General features: G+C 37.4%; 1 protein-coding gene across 2 annotated transcripts in view; it reads right to left on the bottom strand.

The window, feature by feature from the left end:
* Nucleotides 1–336: 336 nt before the first annotated feature.
* HEATR5B (HEAT repeat containing 5B) overlaps nt 337–17,524 on the bottom strand; it is an 83,554-nt gene continuing 66,366 nt past the window's right edge. The window contains exons 27-36 of one of the 2 annotated variants that reach the window (XM_059660096.1): nt 16,394–16,573; nt 13,804–14,041; nt 12,598–12,852; nt 10,501–10,628; nt 7,870–8,014; nt 6,862–7,128; nt 5,130–5,354; nt 3,225–3,376; nt 1,531–1,744; nt 337–1,080 (exon numbers count right to left, since the gene is read on the bottom strand). In XM_059660096.1, the coding sequence (XP_059516079.1) occupies nt 776–1,080; nt 1,531–1,744; nt 3,225–3,376; nt 5,130–5,354; nt 6,862–7,128; nt 7,870–8,014; nt 10,501–10,628; nt 12,598–12,852; nt 13,804–14,041; nt 16,394–16,573 (2,109 nt within the window). In that variant the 3' untranslated portion in view covers nt 337–775. Of the gene's footprint in view, nt 1,081–1,530; nt 1,745–3,224; nt 3,377–5,129; nt 5,355–6,861; nt 7,129–7,617; nt 7,737–7,869; nt 8,015–10,500; nt 10,629–12,597; nt 12,853–13,803; nt 14,042–16,393; nt 16,574–17,524 lie in introns of those variants that run through there. The other variant, XM_059660097.1, reaches the window with a different exon arrangement.

Genomic DNA, 17,524 nt, shown 5'->3' with positions numbered 1-17,524 from the left:
GGGGGTGATCGGGCTGGCAAGGGAGGGAAGCTGGGGCGATTGGGCCAGCAGGGGAGCAGTTAGACTTCAATTAGGCCAGCAAGGGAGCGGTTAGGGGCAATCAGGCAGGCAGGCAGGCAGGCGAGCAGTTAGGAGCCAGCAGTCCCGGATTGTGAGAGGGATGTCTGACTGCTGGCTTAGGCTTGACAGTTGGACATCCCCCAAGGGGTTCCAGATTGGAGAGGGTGCAGGCTGGGCTGAGGGACACCCCCATCCCGTGCACACATTTCGTGCACTGGGCCTCTAGTCTAATATGAAAATAAAGAGACATATCAGAAAGGTAAGACATTTTGAGAAATAAGAAAATGCAACTTTATTCATAATATGTACACCACAAAACAGACATTTTACATTATTTTGCTAACTTCAAAATTTACATTCTGTTTTTCAATTAAATTTTTCATGACAGATGTTGAGTGCTTGACAATATCAATAGGTAGCCCAGCTACATGATACAATTGTTTTTAGCATTTAAATTTAAAAGACTGACTCAGTGTTTAAAAAATAAATTAAATAATAAAAGAGAAACACTATTAGGAGAAAAATGAAAGTACATTCACCACATAATAAAAAAAAAAATCACTCCTTCAAAACCAGAAAACAACCTGAGCATTATTTCACTTAACTTACCTAGAAGCATGTAATACCAATGTACAAATAAAGTAAAACCTATAGCCTGGAATGATACAGTGGCTATCACTAATTAGCTCCTAGTTGAGATGAATGGAATAGAAAATTAAAAAAAACTTGTTTTTAGCTTAATTGTTGGTGCAGAATGTACGGCAGGGGCTGGCTGCCTGGTAGCTGCTTTAGCTTTGCTGGCTTGGCTTGCTCGAACAGCAGTTTCCAAACGTACTTTCAACTCAGGAGCCGCTCCCATTACTGTCTTGAAAGCATGTGGATACAGAGGTCCAATATGCATTAAATTCTGGAGTGCAAACTCATGCAGATCTTTGGAGGCTGTGTTTGCTGAAGCAAAAGCATTTTCATCCAGCAGGTAAGAAATCAAAGTGGGAACTAAAAGAGCAAGTAACTGGACTCCTGCAAATAATAAAGTTAGTCTGAAGATGATCACGAATCTGAAAATTACAGTAAACTTCATTTTTAAAACTAGGCACAGTAGTCTGAATTATAATAAAATATAAGTAAACATGCAAAACCTACTTTAGACCTCAATAATAACTCACACTTAATATTAATATTTACTAAATGCCCAAGTTATGCCAGGACTGGAAACCAGGCCTGTTAAGACTGTACATTTTACATATATAGTTACTTTTCACCTTTAGTTTATCTTTAGTAAATATTTACCATTTACCTTTGGGTTTTGCATAGCATTAGCCTTAGATTTAGTTTTACTGTTGCAATGATCTGTGTCTAATATCAAATAAGATATATATATATATATATATATATATATACACACACACACACACACACACAGAGATGATCTTCATTTTAGACTAGTGACTTTTATAAGAAAATACTTACTGTTCGGTTCTTCCCCAAGAGCAACCAATGTTTCAAGAACTTTGATTCCTTCTTGAACAGCTAAAAGTTCTGTGTTACTGGCTGGTCTGTTTCTTTCAACAGCTTTTAGCTTTTCAACTACTATTGGAGCTAATGAATGGATGTAGGGAGTTGAAAGGGCACGATTGGAATGTTGAAAGACTGAGAGGAGAAGCTGGTAACATTTGGCTTGAACCTATATAAGAAAATCATTGTATTACTTAACATGTGTGATAGTTCTTATTTACTGTACAATCACATTGCATCTTTTTCTTTTTTAATCCTCACCCGAGGACACTTTTTTTTAGAGAAAGGGGGAAGAAGAGAGAAAGAGAGTGAAACATCAATGTGAGAGAGAAACATCAATTGGTTGCCTCTTGTACTTGCCCTGACCAGGGAATCAAACCCACAACCTTATGGTGTAGGGGATGATGCTCCAACCAACTGGGCCACCTGGCTAGGGCACGTGGCATCTTAATATATACTGAAAAGATGTGACAGTGCAGAATGAAAATAGAAATGCAGGACAAATTAATGCCATTTTTTACTTACAGAAATGAAGTAGAATAATGAAACTTCTAATATGCTAACTAAATAAAAGTAACTGAAAATAATCAAATATTACTTATAGTCTAATTGCCAAATTACCATGCTTATATAATTTGTATACTTCCATAGTTTGGAAGAACCTAGTAACCAGAAATTTTAATTTCTGCTTTTAATTCTTCTTTATTTTACAATCATCCCTCCTACATTAACCTATTTAACAGGAAGGCTAATAACTGAATGACGTCAAGCAAAGCTATAAAAATATATTGCTCAGACACCTCAAATCCATTTGAATTCCCTAGAAATGACTGCTTATGCCAATTTAAGTTTCTAGGCCTGGGAAGTAAGGTCTCAATGGCTCCATTTTAGATTAGAAAGACTTTAGATTAATTAAAAAAAAAAAAAGGAAGGAAGGAAGGTTCATTAACATCTGGGACAAACAGTGAAATCAAACTGTTTCAGCACTTTGCTAGAAGAGAAGTTGCCAAACCTTGCTGGAAATAAATACCCGGGGGATGTTTTAAAAATACAGATCTCTGATTCAGGAACATAGCAGTAAGTCTAGGATCATGTTACTAAACTGATTTTTTGGATGTGTAGCAGGTTTGAGAAACATTAGTTTAGACTTTAACATTGTGAAACAATAAAACTTATTTTCTGGAAAAACTAAAGTTTCCAATTGGTTCATTAAAACGTGTAATAAAAGAAATTTATCTTTTAATGCCCTTGGTATCATTAAGTAAACAGTGAAAAATATAATCACAGATTCATGTAAAGTTTTTTACCAGTATAAGCGAGGGTTAACCAAATATTTTAAATATTGGAGAATTTTTGCATATGTAAATAAATATAAATATAAGTCCTCCTAGTGTCTGAACCTACTGATCTTTTTGAGTTTTTCTGTTTAAAAGCTATAGAGCAAATACTTAGGTTTTTCATTTGCTAGATCGTACATTTTCATGAATCAACCTGAACTTTTCCTGATGAAGTGGAAAATTTACCTCTATGCTTATGTTTTTCTTAAATTTATTTTTATTGTTGAAAGTATTACAGATGTCCCCTTTTTTATTGTTTTTTATTCCCACTGACCCCTCCACCCCTCTATGCTTGTTTTAAGTACAACTTACCCATGGGTCACATGAGTTTAATGCGTTTTTGAACCTGTTCATGCAGCCATTCTGTAATGACTGGACTCCTATTATTTCACTACTAGCAGACCACAGGAAGAGCGCTATTGCCGTGAGCATGCTTACTTCATCAGGCATAGGCATGGAATCCTCTGAAACATGAATAATGAAATATAGAAAAATATGAAAAGAAAGCAACGTGCTGTTTCTCAAATGTTTTGGAATTTCCATCTTGAACAATAACTTCTTTCCCCCCAACAACATTTATAGCAGTGTGTGCCTTAATTCTAATATAGTCCAGAAATAACTTTATGAGTACAACTCATCTATTATTGAGGACATAGAGGATATTTTATTAGAAGTTCTATATTTAAGTCCTTTTTCCTGGTTTTTCTGGATGGTACAATAGTGATTGAAAAAAATTCAGGCATAAATCCTAAGAAGAACTCTAATAGGGAAAGCTTATTTACATATGAAAGATAACATGAAAATATAAAATTATTTAAAAGTCATTTAACTTTTTTTGAGTTTAGATTAATCAAACATTTCCAAACCTCTCTCCTTCCGACAAAGTAAATGATTCTGATAAGATATTCTGAGTAACTTAAAAATCCAGAGTAGACTTTTCTTAGTGGTATCACCTTCCTATAAATTCTACACAACCATAAACAAAAAAATCTTGCACAATTTCCTAAAGACATTATTCTTAGAATTTTAAAGAATTTCTTACTATTTCAATAATTTATTCAGGAATAAATATAACTGAATAAAAATATAGTAAGTAATTAAAAATACAGGAAATATGTCTTGTTATTCTAAAGAACAATACTACTAAACATCCTATATAATAAAAGAATAATATGCAAATTGACCCTAATGGTAGAACGACCCAAATGACCGCTGGACCAGTCACTAAGAGGCGCACTGACCACCTCTTGGTCTCTTTCCCCGGCTGGCAGGCTTTGATTGCCTGATGGCCACCCATGGCAGGCGCAGGGCCAGCGAGCAGGTGGGAACAGCCGACCTCCTGGTCCCTTCCCCTGGCCGTCAGGCACTGATCACCTGATGGTGAACGGGGGTGGATGGCGGCGGGGGGTGGAGCTGGCTGCAGGCAGCTGGGGAAGATGGCCCTGATCACAAGCCAGGCCTAGGGACTGTTCCTGGGCGCGAATTTTGTGCGCTGGGCCTCTAGTATAAAATAAGAAGTGTAAACTATTTTGTTATCACCATTTCTTCCACAGCTGAACTTATCAACATTCTATATATGTGAATTTGGGTTAATTGGGCAACTGCTAATATGCAATCATAATTTTTATCGGAATTATGAATGTATGCATTTGAGATGCTAACATTATTTCATCATGAGGGTACAATACAATAGTTGAGAAGTTCACTAACTTAATATAAAGAAAAAAAGGAATGTAAAATTCAAAGGATTCAGCCAATTTACAATAACCTTAGCAATAAATGTTAAGAACCTGAGAACTCTAGAGTTGGAATATTACTCTAGGTGAAATGAGAAAAATATATAACTCAGAGTTTGGAACACTGCAAGCAATTTTTTCTTTATCAGCAAAGTATCTTTTTGTTTTTAAATTGTGACTAGAGTAACAGGGATAATACAAGATGAGCCTGCTATATCTTTGAGCCAGAAAGTAAGGAAGTGCTTAGGAAATAATAAGGTCATGTCACATATCCCAACATGGATTTAAGTTTTAAGACAAGGACATTTAGAGTCAATATCTAGAAAAGGGTACGGAAGTTCATATCTGAAAGATGTGACTAAAACACCTCTCTGAGCTGATTCAGTGTTATACAGCACTTTTCTCACAAGTGCATTCGATTAATTAATAATAAGGAAACAGATAGGCTATGTATTAAAATTTTTAAGTCTGATTAGGTTACCTGGTTGCGAATATTCCAGAATGCATGCAAGAGTGCTACGAATGAGCGCTGTCCACTGTTTTTGAGTATCCTCAGTTTTGGCCATTGAAAGTGTCACGATATTTTTAATCCCTTGAAGAGCTGCACTAACTGGTGGAGGAACCTGATTATCTGCAGACTTTATTGCTGTGTCTTTCAATATTCTTGCAATTAAAAACAGAATTGTGGGAAGGACTGTCATACATCCTGAAATGAAAACAATCAGGTTACTCTATCAATATTTCAGTTCCCATATTATAACTGTTTCAATTTTTTATACTTTTTACAATTGATTGTGGTCCAATATTACTTCTTTTCCTTGTTTTTATTCAAAATTTATTGCATTACTATTACTATAGTTCAATGTTTCAAACGAAAATAAAAGTAGGCGCTCTTCCTCCAAGGAGCACACCTGTGCCTTTCCCTTTCCCTTCCCCCTCCTACCCCCACTTCCCAGGCACCTTACCATTAGCTTTCACACTCCCAAGCTCCAAGGGCCCTTCCTTTAACTCTACATCTTGTTTCTTAAGCCCATTTCTTCTGGGAATTACTTCCTCTACCTCTGTAATTTACCCAATAAATGTTCTCTGATGTTATTAAAGGAAGGAAGGAAGGGAGGGAGGGAGGGAGGGAGGGAGGGAGGGAGGAAGGGAGGGAGGAAGGAATAGAGGGAGAGAGGGAGGGAGGGAGGGAGGGAGGGAGGGAGGGAGGGAGGGAGGGAGGGAGGGAGGGAGGAAGGAGGCAAATTATTTCAAAGAAGACAGAATTATATTTTCCTTTGTTTTCCAACTAGCCATGTTTTTATTACTTCTGATATTGTATCTATATAGTATGCCATGCCCTTCATAATGAAAAGAGAAAGGAAGATAGGAAAACACTAACATATGCATACTTTTAGAAACATTTGAGGAACTTGTTGAATCTTGTAGCAATTCTAAGATGTGTAATCAATTTTCAGTGTACTAAAGTCAGCCTAACCAAGCTAGGTAAATGATAAACAGACTATATGGGTAAGCAAAGAAGAAATGACAGAATCCTGGAATTGGCAGCTGGAAGAGCTTCAAGGTCATTAATTCAACCTCCCACTTAGTGGAAGATTCTCGTCACCATTCTCCCATTCTGTCGTCTGCCTGCAAAGCCCTGCAAAGCTCTAATGATGGAGAAACCATTACTTTCACACCTGTGGGCTTTTGTTAAGCTGGAATTTACCTTTGTGTCTCCTGATACGATTTCTACTTTCTAAACAGATGGAAGTCTGCTTTTCCACTCAGCAGTTCTTTAGGTATCTGCAAATAGCTACTAACTTTTCAGCTATAGTTTCTTTAGTTACTTCATAGACTTGATTGACACTCTCCTCTGACATTCTTTAGTTTGTCAGTGTTGCTCAAGGGTGGCAACCAGATCAGAAACTAAAGGGGTCAGTAATTTCAACTTGCGTCTATCTGCTAATATTCAATGTCTTCCCTCAAAGGGTGGTTCTATCTCTTTCTTGAAGTTTGTCTGAAATATATCTGAAAAGAGCATCTTGGGTTTTAGGTTTTTAAAAATCCTTATAGGCTCCTAAAGATAAACAAATCCTTAAAAAAAAAACACCTTCTCCTTTTACACTTGAGATTTAAGAGGAAAATAAGTCATAATAGTGCTTAAAATCAAAAGCAAGCCATCTCTGTCTACCGTAATTAGTGCATTTTTCAAATGGTGATCAATACTGTACCAGCAGGTGAACAAAGGGATGGTAAGTCAGAGAGTATGGTGACTATGGCTGCCACCAAACGCGCACTTTCTTCTGACAGTCGAGTCTTAGAGGCGATGTGACTTGGAGAGTCTGACATCTTGGTACTGAGATGTGGCATGTGCCGTACTAAAATGAACATCAGCAGCTCCATCGTTGCAAACACAAGAGATTTCCCAGGAATAAGACCACCGCTGTCACCTCCTTCTCCCAGCACAGGACAGGACTCTTTTTCCATGTCATCTTCACCTTGGGTGAAAGAAAATTTGGTGAAATTTCCAGTGAACAACGCTACACAAAACAAATAGTAGCTGAAACAATGCAATAAATATATTTGAGAAATTCTTTCAAAAGAACTTATAACTGAATGTCTAACTGATATAACATGTTTTTCTCAGAATAATTCTTATTGGAATTCTGTTCATTGACATCTCCTTTTAAGTAAAGGACAATCCATTTTTTAGTTAGAAAAATTTTATTAGGTACTTTTATTAGAAATGTATTTCATAATACGAGTAACACATAATATAAATTCAATCCTATGAAGCTGACAATTTTGAAGGTGAAAAATAGTTAACAGAAATTTCATTTGGTTCTTTTTAATGAAAGCAAAGTCAATTGCAAAGCTTCTCAATGTCTGATTAACTTTTTTTATTAAAAAATCTTCCTGGCGCCCTGGCCGGGTGGCTCAGTTGGTTGGAGCACTGTCCCGTATACCAAGAGGTTGTGGGTTCGATTCCTGGTCAGGGCACATTACCTAGGTTGTGGGTTAGATCCCCGGTCAGGGTGCATACATGAGGCAACTGAAGGATGTTTTTCTCTTATATCAAAGTTTCTTTCTCTCTCTCTCTTCATTTCTAAAATCAATAAAAATACACATCCTCGAGTGAGGATAAAAACAAAACAAAAACCCACAAAACTTCCTGGCATTAATGTTTTAAAAATTAGAGTGCAATCTATGTCAAAGTTAGTGTAATTTCTAGTACTTACTTAGACTGTTTCTTTTTTCTTGCAAGTAATCCTGAGCAGCTCTTACTATCTGTTGTACAACTCCAGTAACCAGCAGCTGGACTGATGGTGGATTGCAGGTCAGTAAGAGGCGGTGCAAAACACTCAGCAACTCAACACCAATCAGCTATTATAAATTAATACAGATACATTTAATTAATTTTAATTTCAAAAGATAAATTTATATTATTTGAAATCTAAGAAAATATACATGTAAAAATAAAGAAATATGGTAGCTAAAATGAACATATAGGACTCTAATAAAAACACTATCACAATTTTGAGAAATGGTCACATTTTATGCCAACATATTTTCAGTCAATAAACTACTTTGTTATTTATATGTTTAAACTAGGGGCCCGGTGCACGAAATTCGTGCCCTGTGTGTGTGTGTGTGTGTGTGTGTGTGTGTGTGTGTAGTGTCCCTCAGCCCAGCCTGCCCCCTCTCACATACTGGGAGCCCTCAGGCATTGACCCCCATCACCCTCCAATCGCAGGATCAGCCCCTTGCCCAGGCCTGCAGTGGCAGCGGGGGGGGGGGGGGGGGCGCGCCACGATCACGCGGGCTCCGCCCCTGTCCCTGAAGGATGCCTCTGGCTGAGGCGTCCGGCCCTGGCAGCGGGGACCCGCAGCGGCAGCAGCCCCGAGATCGTGGGCTTCGCTTTAGGCCCAGGCAAGGGACCCCTAGCTCCTGGGACTGCCAGCTTCGACTGTGCCCAGCTCCCATCGCTGGCTCCACCCCTACTTCCTGCTATCACTGGCCAGGGCGGCAAAGGTGCCTGATTCTCCGATCATGGCTGGGGGCAGGGCAAAGGCGGCCCCAGGGCCGCCTTTGCCCTGCCCCTCAGCTCTTAGCTCCCCCCTGGGTTTCTGATCACTGTCAGTGGCAGGGGGCTTCTTCCTGCTTTCCCTTTCGCCTCCCTGCATTGTGCCTACATATGCAAATTAACCGCCATCTTGTTGGCAGTTAACTGCCAATCTTAGTTGGCAGTTAATTTGCATATAGCCCTGATTAGCCAATGAAAAGGGTAGCTCGTACACCAATTACCATTTTTCTCTTTTATTAGTGTTGATAATTTTTATATTAAAAAATGATCACTCTACCATTTCTTTCCTCCGCTTGAACTAAGCAGTATTGCTTGAGTCCAGTGACTCTACAGTTTATGATTTTCAATCTAAACTGAGCCCCCAAGAGGTGTCTACCAGAGATTCCAGCCACTTCAGGTAGCCCCTCTCCATTTCATCTCAGCAGCTACAAATAATCACCACTCACTTTAAGCCCCTTACTCACACCTTCCACATCAAACCCATCCCATAACATGGATAAAGTCCTCTAAATATTTCATAAACAAATTAGAAAAAGTCAATTATTGAACTGTTGAGATAAGTACTTGAACCAGTGCAAAAAATTTGCATTAAGTGAGAGATAAAACTTCCTCAAACATTTAAAAGTAGCATAATTCATTTAACAGTCTTATAAATTACTTCAGTCCTTTATCAGTAGAATCATAAACTGGGACTAAGGTCATTCCTTAAATTTCTAGTTTTATTTGTCTGTTGATGAACAAATCAAAGAAGGTATAGTGACTGTCTCTAGTCTAGTTGTGCCTGATCACCCCACATTCAGTATGGGATCTTAGATAAAGCCAAAGCCCTGAGTAATCTATATATATGTAAAAGGCTAAGTGACCGACCGTCCATCGTCCAACCGTCCGGCCTGTACATATGATGTGCATTGGCAATCCTATATAATAAAAGGCTAATATGCAAATTGTCCCCTTGGGAGTTTAACCAACTGGGAGTTCGGCCACTAGCTATGACGTGTGCTGACCACCAGGGGGCGGCGTGGAATGAAGGAGGGCCTTGGCCAACAGCTGGCAGCCAGGGGAAGGAAAGGTCTGGCCGGCAGCCAGAAGCTGGAGGGGAAGAAAGGCCCCGTTCAACCCTGATCACCGGCCAGTCCTAGGGACCCTACCCGTGCATGAATTTCGTGCACTAGGCCTCTAGTTTAAAAATAAACGTTGACTTGGCGTGCGTGATACATACAAAGCTCTTGCTGGCGCCAATCCAGAGAGAGTAGAAATATTCCTACCTGAACCTGTTTTCGGACATCGTCAGTTATATGTTGCTTTCCTTTGAGTTCAAAGAGCATGTGATGTTAAAGTTGTAAATACTTCATCACAAGGGAAATTAGTCAAGCACTCTGAAAGTGTTTTTACTTTTAATATAGTATACAAGGAGATATTAGAATAAGTTTAATCAATTTATCAGTCATTGTTTTTATCAATAGTTTTTATATCATGTTTTTGTTTTTATATCATGTCTTTGTTATTGTTTTATCATGTTGTTATTGTTTATTTACTAATCAATTTATATATTATTTTCATATACATTTTACTAATTTTCTTTCATCTCTGACACTTCTATTATAGGGAAAGGGCGAATAGTGATATTAAAATATTTCTTCTAATTAATTTCCTTTCAATGTGCACAAATCCATGCATGGGGCCACTAGTTACTATATAATATTTCATATGTGAGAAAATTATCTTAAGATAAATATGGTGAAAACAAAGCATACAATTAATGATCTATTATAGAAATAGTCTATACCTGATCTTCTGCAATATGGGTCCGGGCATAAGGAGAATCTAGCAAGGTATGTAAGGCCTGTAGACATGCTGTAACATGTTCAGTAGGCTCCTCAGGTCTAGGGGAACAAAGGAACTGTATACTCACACCTGCAATGTACAAAATGAAAGCATTTGTCAATATAAAATACAATTACTTTGACACCAATTTTTTTTCTCTATATCTATTATTTTTACAAATTACTTTAAAATATATGTATTTTTTATTTAAGAGAGGAAGGGAGAGGGAGAGGGAGAGAGAATTAGAGACATTAATGATGATGCCCTAGCTGGTTTGGCTCAGTGGATACAGCATTGGCCTGTAGACTGAAGGGTCCTGGGCTTGATTCCAGTCAAGGGCACATGCCCAGGTTTTTGGGCTCCATCCCTAGTAGGGGGCATGCAGGAGGCAGCCAATCAATGATTCTCTCTCATTACTGATGTTTCTAACTCTCTCTTCGTCTCTGAAATCAATTTAAAAAAACAAACAAAAAACCTATATATAAAAAAAAAGAAAAACAATTTAAAAAAAAAAGAAACGTTAATGATGAGTGAGAATCATTGATCGGCTGTCTCCTGCACACCCCACACTGGGGATTGAGCCTACAACCCAGGCATATGCCCTGACCGGGAATCAAACCATGACCTCCTTGTTCACAGGTCGATGCTCAACCACTGAGCCACACTGGTGGGCTTACAAATTACTTTTTAATATATATTTATTAATGCCTTAGAGTTCAAAATCGTTCCCAAAATAAGCAACCAAACTAACAGATTGTAGCTTTGGCAAAATTAGGTTAATAATCAAATTGGAGGGGGGGAATTCGAACATCATCAGATTGATTTAGACAATATTCTTTTTTTTTGTTTCTAGGGCATTTAAAAATAATACATTAAGAATAATTTTATGATAACTTATAAAATTACTTTTCATTAAATGGTTTCCAAAAATTTTTATACCTACAAAGTTTTTAAGAGGTACGATGGATATCATGGACAACTGCTCTTAATTTGCATAAGGGCGAGGTCATTGTTTTGGAAGACTGTCATATTTTCATTTATAAGATCTACTGACAAATTCTATAATTTCACATTACCAACAGTGTTCCTTTTCCCTCCTAGAAAAATATAAAATGGCTAAGAGCTTCAATAGAATGTATGACATCAATGAAGCAATTCTAAATTAAGATTTATTCCAATTTACTTTAACTTTGCATTTTATTATTTCCTCAAGGAACAATTTGTTAAGTGCCAAGTGAAAAAAATGTTATTGGAAAAAAAGTTTATTTTGCTTCTTGAAAATTATTCAATATTGCTCTGTTACTAAACAAGATGGCTAAAATTTTTAGAGTACTTTTTAACAATTAAATTTTTAGATTAAAAATTCAGCTAACAACTTAGAAAATGTGCTTAAAATCCTCCTTTCCGTCTCTGAACTGCTATGTAAAACTTTTCATAGCTTTAAAATGAAAGATATAAAGGATTCCAGAATACCCCACACTAAAACAAGCCTCTTTGCCGTATTAATTATTTTGAGCTGAAGGTACTTGAGAAATAGCAGGTGTAGAAAGAGCTCTCTGACCAATTTGTACTCCAAATCAGGTCATAGAAAGTCTACTGATAAAGGTGCCCTCCCTGTATCAGGAAAAGAACATTCTTATCACCAGACAGTGGGAATCTATGTCAAAATAGACCTGTGTAAGCAAACCTACTAAATCAACCCTTATATTCCATTAGTTTCTCCCATATGTTTCCTAGTCACTGTCCCACAATTTACTGCCCCTGGCCCAAACCCCTTTTATTTGTCACAGCTCCACAATTTATTGCTCTTTGTGTAAAATGGTAGACAAGATTTTGGGCCTAACAGCTACTTCAGTTCTTCATTTTCATTCTAAAGACTTCTGTGTACATGTAAAAATATTATATAACTTTGTATGCTTTCCTCCTGTTAACCTGTTTTATTGTGGGTTTAATTCTTGGACCAGCCACAGAACCTAAAAGGGTAGAAGGAAGTTTTTCCCCTCTACAGATAAATTTTCAGAGTGATACATCTTGAAGTACATTAACATGATTCACCTACCTAAAATCAGATGCATCCTGTCTTTGTTAATTTCTGGTAAAGACTTAGCACTAGGCGTTGCTCCTGACGCTTGGTTTAAATTGACGGACGCAGGACGTTTTTGTAAACCAGATACAGCAGCTGCTTCTGCTGACTCTGAACATGTAAATCCTGTGCTGTTTAACCAAAGGGCCACTGCATGGAGAATTGGGGCCCAGGAATTCCGGTAGTGAAGTCTAGCTGTATCAATGGTCTCGGGAGTATAAAATGCTCCACCTATGAAACAATCAAATCAATAAAAAACATTACTTGTATTCTAATTGTTCACTCACTTATGTACAACTAACTAAAAATACTCATTGCATACTGTCTTAGTCCATTCAGACTACTGTAACAAAATACCACAGATTGGGTGGTTTATATCAACAAAAGCTTATTTCTCATAGTTCTGGAGGCTGGAAGTCCGAGACCAGGGTGCCAGCATGGTTCACTGAGGGCCCTCTTCCTGTTCACCTTTGTGCTGTGTTCTCACATGCTGGAAGGGGCTACGGAGCACTGTTGGGGGGGGGGAGGGGGTCTCTTTATATGGACACTAATCCTATTGATGAGGGCTCCACTCTCACGACATAAGCACCACCTCCTAATACCCTTACAATAGAGGTTAGGTTTTAGCAAGGAATTCTGAGGAGACATAAACATTCAGACCACAGCACATACAAAAGAGCATCCCTACCCTGTGGCCACAGGCTTCCTCTTCATTGTTGCCAGAGACACATAAAACCCTTATCACCTTCTTTTTGTCATAGCCAGGGAACTATGTTGCTTCTTTCTTTTTTCCTTTCTTCTGTATTCTTCCCTGTACCTGTTTTCAGTACCAAGCTGAGGACTTCCTCGCCTGTCCTTGCACACGTACACTGACCAGCTCAGCAATATACTTCATCATGCTTTTGCATAATTACTTGTTATGCATAGTTATTTAGAACACCCTAACTCATGGTTAGCACTATAATAGTGAGAACATTTTTGCTTTGGCTAACAAGTAAGTTTAATGCTCTATATGAATTCACAAATTCAATATGGAGAACATGCTCTAAGTGAGAGAATGCCAAGCTGAAGTTCACAGAAATTTAAGATGCTATTATAACTGTTGCTTAGCCCCCACCAATTCCATTTGTTTAATTACTCCTCAGAACGCCATAAAAGCATAACTCTGAATGCAGTACTTACCATCTGGGGGGAGCTGGCTGGCAAATTCAGCTGGTAAAGTCAAAAGTGCATAGTCTTTTAATGCTGCTAACCACAGGCGGCTGAGTGTGGGCAGTTCAGGTTGTACAAGTGTTATTAAACTATCTGGTGGTAGTTCATCTATGGTACCATAATCATCATCATCATCGTCAGTATTTTTAATTGCTCTTTTTGGTTTCGACTCTGCTTCCTTTTTAATATTCATAGCAACCACATATACCTAGTAAGATTGTATCAGGAGGAGAAACAAAGCATAATTTTTAAGAACTTTTGAAGTTGTTATGATTACATAATTAAATCATAAAAAATAATTGGATATAAATACTATAGAGTATACAACCTGATGATCTCCTGATAACCTCAAAAGAATAATTCTAGCTGCTTTGGATGCAATCTTTTTAATTGATCTGACTTCTGACTAGTATTCCACTCACGGCATATTCTTTAGTAGAATCCTCTGAATTTTTTCTGGCTTCTCTTGTTCTACTTTACAAAGCCCCCTTTTATGTGTTTTTTTCTTTTTCTTTTTCTTTTTTTTAACCATACGGCACAATTTCCTGTTTACTGCTTCCACTTTCACAGACTTATTAAATACACTCCAACATTCAAAGAAAATGGCTGAGGGGAGAAGAGGTCAGAGAAGGGATTTCCATAAATATCCTTCTAACCCCCTTCTTACATATCCGTAAGTGATATTTAGCAATCCAGTCTTTGCAACAGATAGCTAAGCCAAGAATATAATTTACTAGTGACATATATTATCTGTAGCCTTTCTCTCCACTTTTTAAAACCAAAAAGATAGATGTATACTTGCAACTTCCTAAAACATAACTTTAAAGATTCTACTTTTGTTTTGTCTTTGTACATACATTTAGGCTTTGGCAACTGACACATAACAAAGCTGAATCACATATCAATGAAAAATGAAAAAAGGGGGGGGGGAGGGAGCAAGAGTACAGAGTAAGAAAGAAAATTGTACCAGGTAACAATCTTGGGAAAATTGATTTCCCCTACACGGTGATATCTTCGTTGTACTCAATGGGGAAGTCTATGTATGTGTGTATACACTGTAAGCTTCTTGATGGATGGCAGGGTCTTATCTCTATTCCTACAATGAACACACAGCTACGGTGCAGTCATTCTAAGTTCTAGACAATAATTACAGGAAACAATGAATCTTCATTTTTGAGAAAAAGCATTCTTTAACACTGCAATGATCTGTAATAGTTACAGTCAGTCAGAAATACTAACCCTGAATATTTAGAAACAGAAGCCAATTAATTTTTGATGTAAGGACTTTGGATCTCAAGTTATAAATGTATCACATTCATATTTTTTAGTGATTTTAAACTGCTTACCCCATATTTATTATTATATAGACATTTTACAAAAACCTCTCATAAGCACTGCAGTATATTTAACCATTCACTCATCAAATCCTTACTAGGTACTTATTTTTGCCTCATATTTGCTATTGTGGTAGGACCTGAGGCAACAAAGACAAATAGTAGTACATGGTTTTAGCCTCCCATGAAGTCGCAGACTAGTATAATGATAGGGGAGTGAAAAAAGGGCTAAAAGAAGGAATGCTTTTAAAACTTGTTTTTAATGATTTATCTTCCCCACTTTACTACACTCAGTGCCTAGGTACTGTGCCTGGCAACTAACAAACACTAAATTATTTGTGTAATGAATGAATGAAACTCAGATGCAGAATTGAGTCTGCTTTTTTATTTTACTTATACTTCTAATTTTTGTATTTTTCTTGTGTAATATCTAACTAGAAAAATAAGCCCCCCAAAATGTTTCTATTTACTTAATACCATCATCTCTGACCAGGTCACATGTTCCCAGAGACAACGAGCTATTAAAAAACAAAATGGGGGGGGGGGAGCAATGGGGGTAAAAAGGGGACATATGTAATACTTTCAACAATAAAGAGTTATAAAAAAAACAAAAGAAAAACACACAAATATCCCCTGCAACCTGGAGCCTGGGTACCAATGAGTGGTGGCAAGTCTCCTGAAATTTGATCAAACAAAAAACTCTTGGCCTAAATTATTTTCTATTATTTGTATTTGTATGTTATCCCTGCCTACTGCCCCCATAGTAAGTACAGAGAGCCCTTCCTCAATATAGAAGTTTTTACAAAACTCATTAAAAATATAATACTCAAAAGATTTATGAGAGTTCTTTTGAGATATGTTTATGAATTTTAGTGAGAAACAACAAATATATTTGATATAAAGGTCAGTTTTAAAAAATAAAAAAATCAGCCCGTCCTGCATGGCTCAGTGGTTGAGCATCAACCTATGAACCAGGAAGTCACAGTTTGATTCCCGGTCAGGGCACATGTCCAGGTTGCAGGCTCGATCCCCAGTGTGGGGCGTGCAGGAGGCAGCTTGATCAATGATTTTCTCTCACTGATGTTTCTATCTCTCTCTCACTCTTCCTTCCTCTCTGAAATCAATAAAAATATATTTTTAAAAAATAGATTTTTTTTTAACCTCTAAGAAAAGAGACACATTTTCTCATACATGGAGAAACAGTTCAAAACAACAGGCACAGTTACCTCTGCCCAAGCTTTAAGAACAGCCAGTTTCTCCATGGTCGTGGCACTCTCTCGGTACAGCTGGCTGGAAGATCCTTTTCCAGCCTGAACTTTGTCCAGAGAAGAAACAAGCAGATTGTGTACTCGACGAAGATCATTGAGGTCACTGACAACTCCACTTCCAATCCATGTACTACACACCTAGCCAAAGAAAATTTTAAAATTGTTGTATAAAAATATTAACATTTAATATAAAATATATTTTTTTCCTTGAGGGAAGAAACACAAAACAAAACCAATAAACAAAACAACAAAAAACCACAAAGCTATGCTTTAATATTAGTTTTAATAACTAAACAGCAAGTATGGAATTTACTGTACAATGATGTGGAAAATAAAACAATATTTACTTGTCATGTGTCCATTGTCTAATTGGACAAAAATTTTACCAGAAAAGATTTTCCATCTAAATCAGGTCAGTTGTGAACAATTCTTCAATTCAACAACATTTCTGTTTACTATAAGCAAAGGGTTATTCTGGGTACTATGAGATTTTTTTTTAAGTAAAGGGGAGAAGATCTAGTCCCTGTCCTCAAGAAAGAAAACAGATTGAATGAACCCATGAGAACATTTACGACTACAATACTACACTTAAAAAAGGAGGGAGAGATTAATTCTGGCAGGAAAAATGGGAATGTTTAGATATCAGGAAGGTTTGTGTGGATAGATATAGGGGAGTTATTACATGGGGGAAGAACTAAGAGTAGGAAAGTTAACTGAGATCAGATTGTAGCACAATTTAAATTCCATTAGAACTGAATGCAGACTTGTTCTGTAGGTAATCATGAGTTTCCAGGGCTTCTGAGCAGGGGGATATTATTAGAACTGTGCTCCAGTAGAAAGCCTGCTCCAGTATTGATGCATAGAATGAATGTGTATAGATAGTAAGCAATGTGTTCAGTTAAGTGACTATTACAATACTATGAAACAGAGATGACAGTGATCAAACTGGGAATGGAACAAAAAGGGAGAGGCATCAGGGAAAGACTTGGAAGTAGAAATCACAAGGTTTGGAAACCCATTAAATATTTTTAGGGGGTGGGGCACAAAGCTATGCAAAAAGGGCGAGGAATCAAAAATTGCCAAATTTTG

Source organism: Myotis daubentonii, chromosome 12 (assembly GCF_963259705.1).
Source record: "Myotis daubentonii chromosome 12, mMyoDau2.1, whole genome shotgun sequence".
In the NCBI taxonomy this organism is placed as follows: domain Eukaryota; kingdom Metazoa; phylum Chordata; class Mammalia; order Chiroptera; family Vespertilionidae; genus Myotis; species Myotis daubentonii.
Note: the sequence above shows the minus strand (reverse complement) of the source record. Positions and strands in the feature narration are given on the sequence as shown.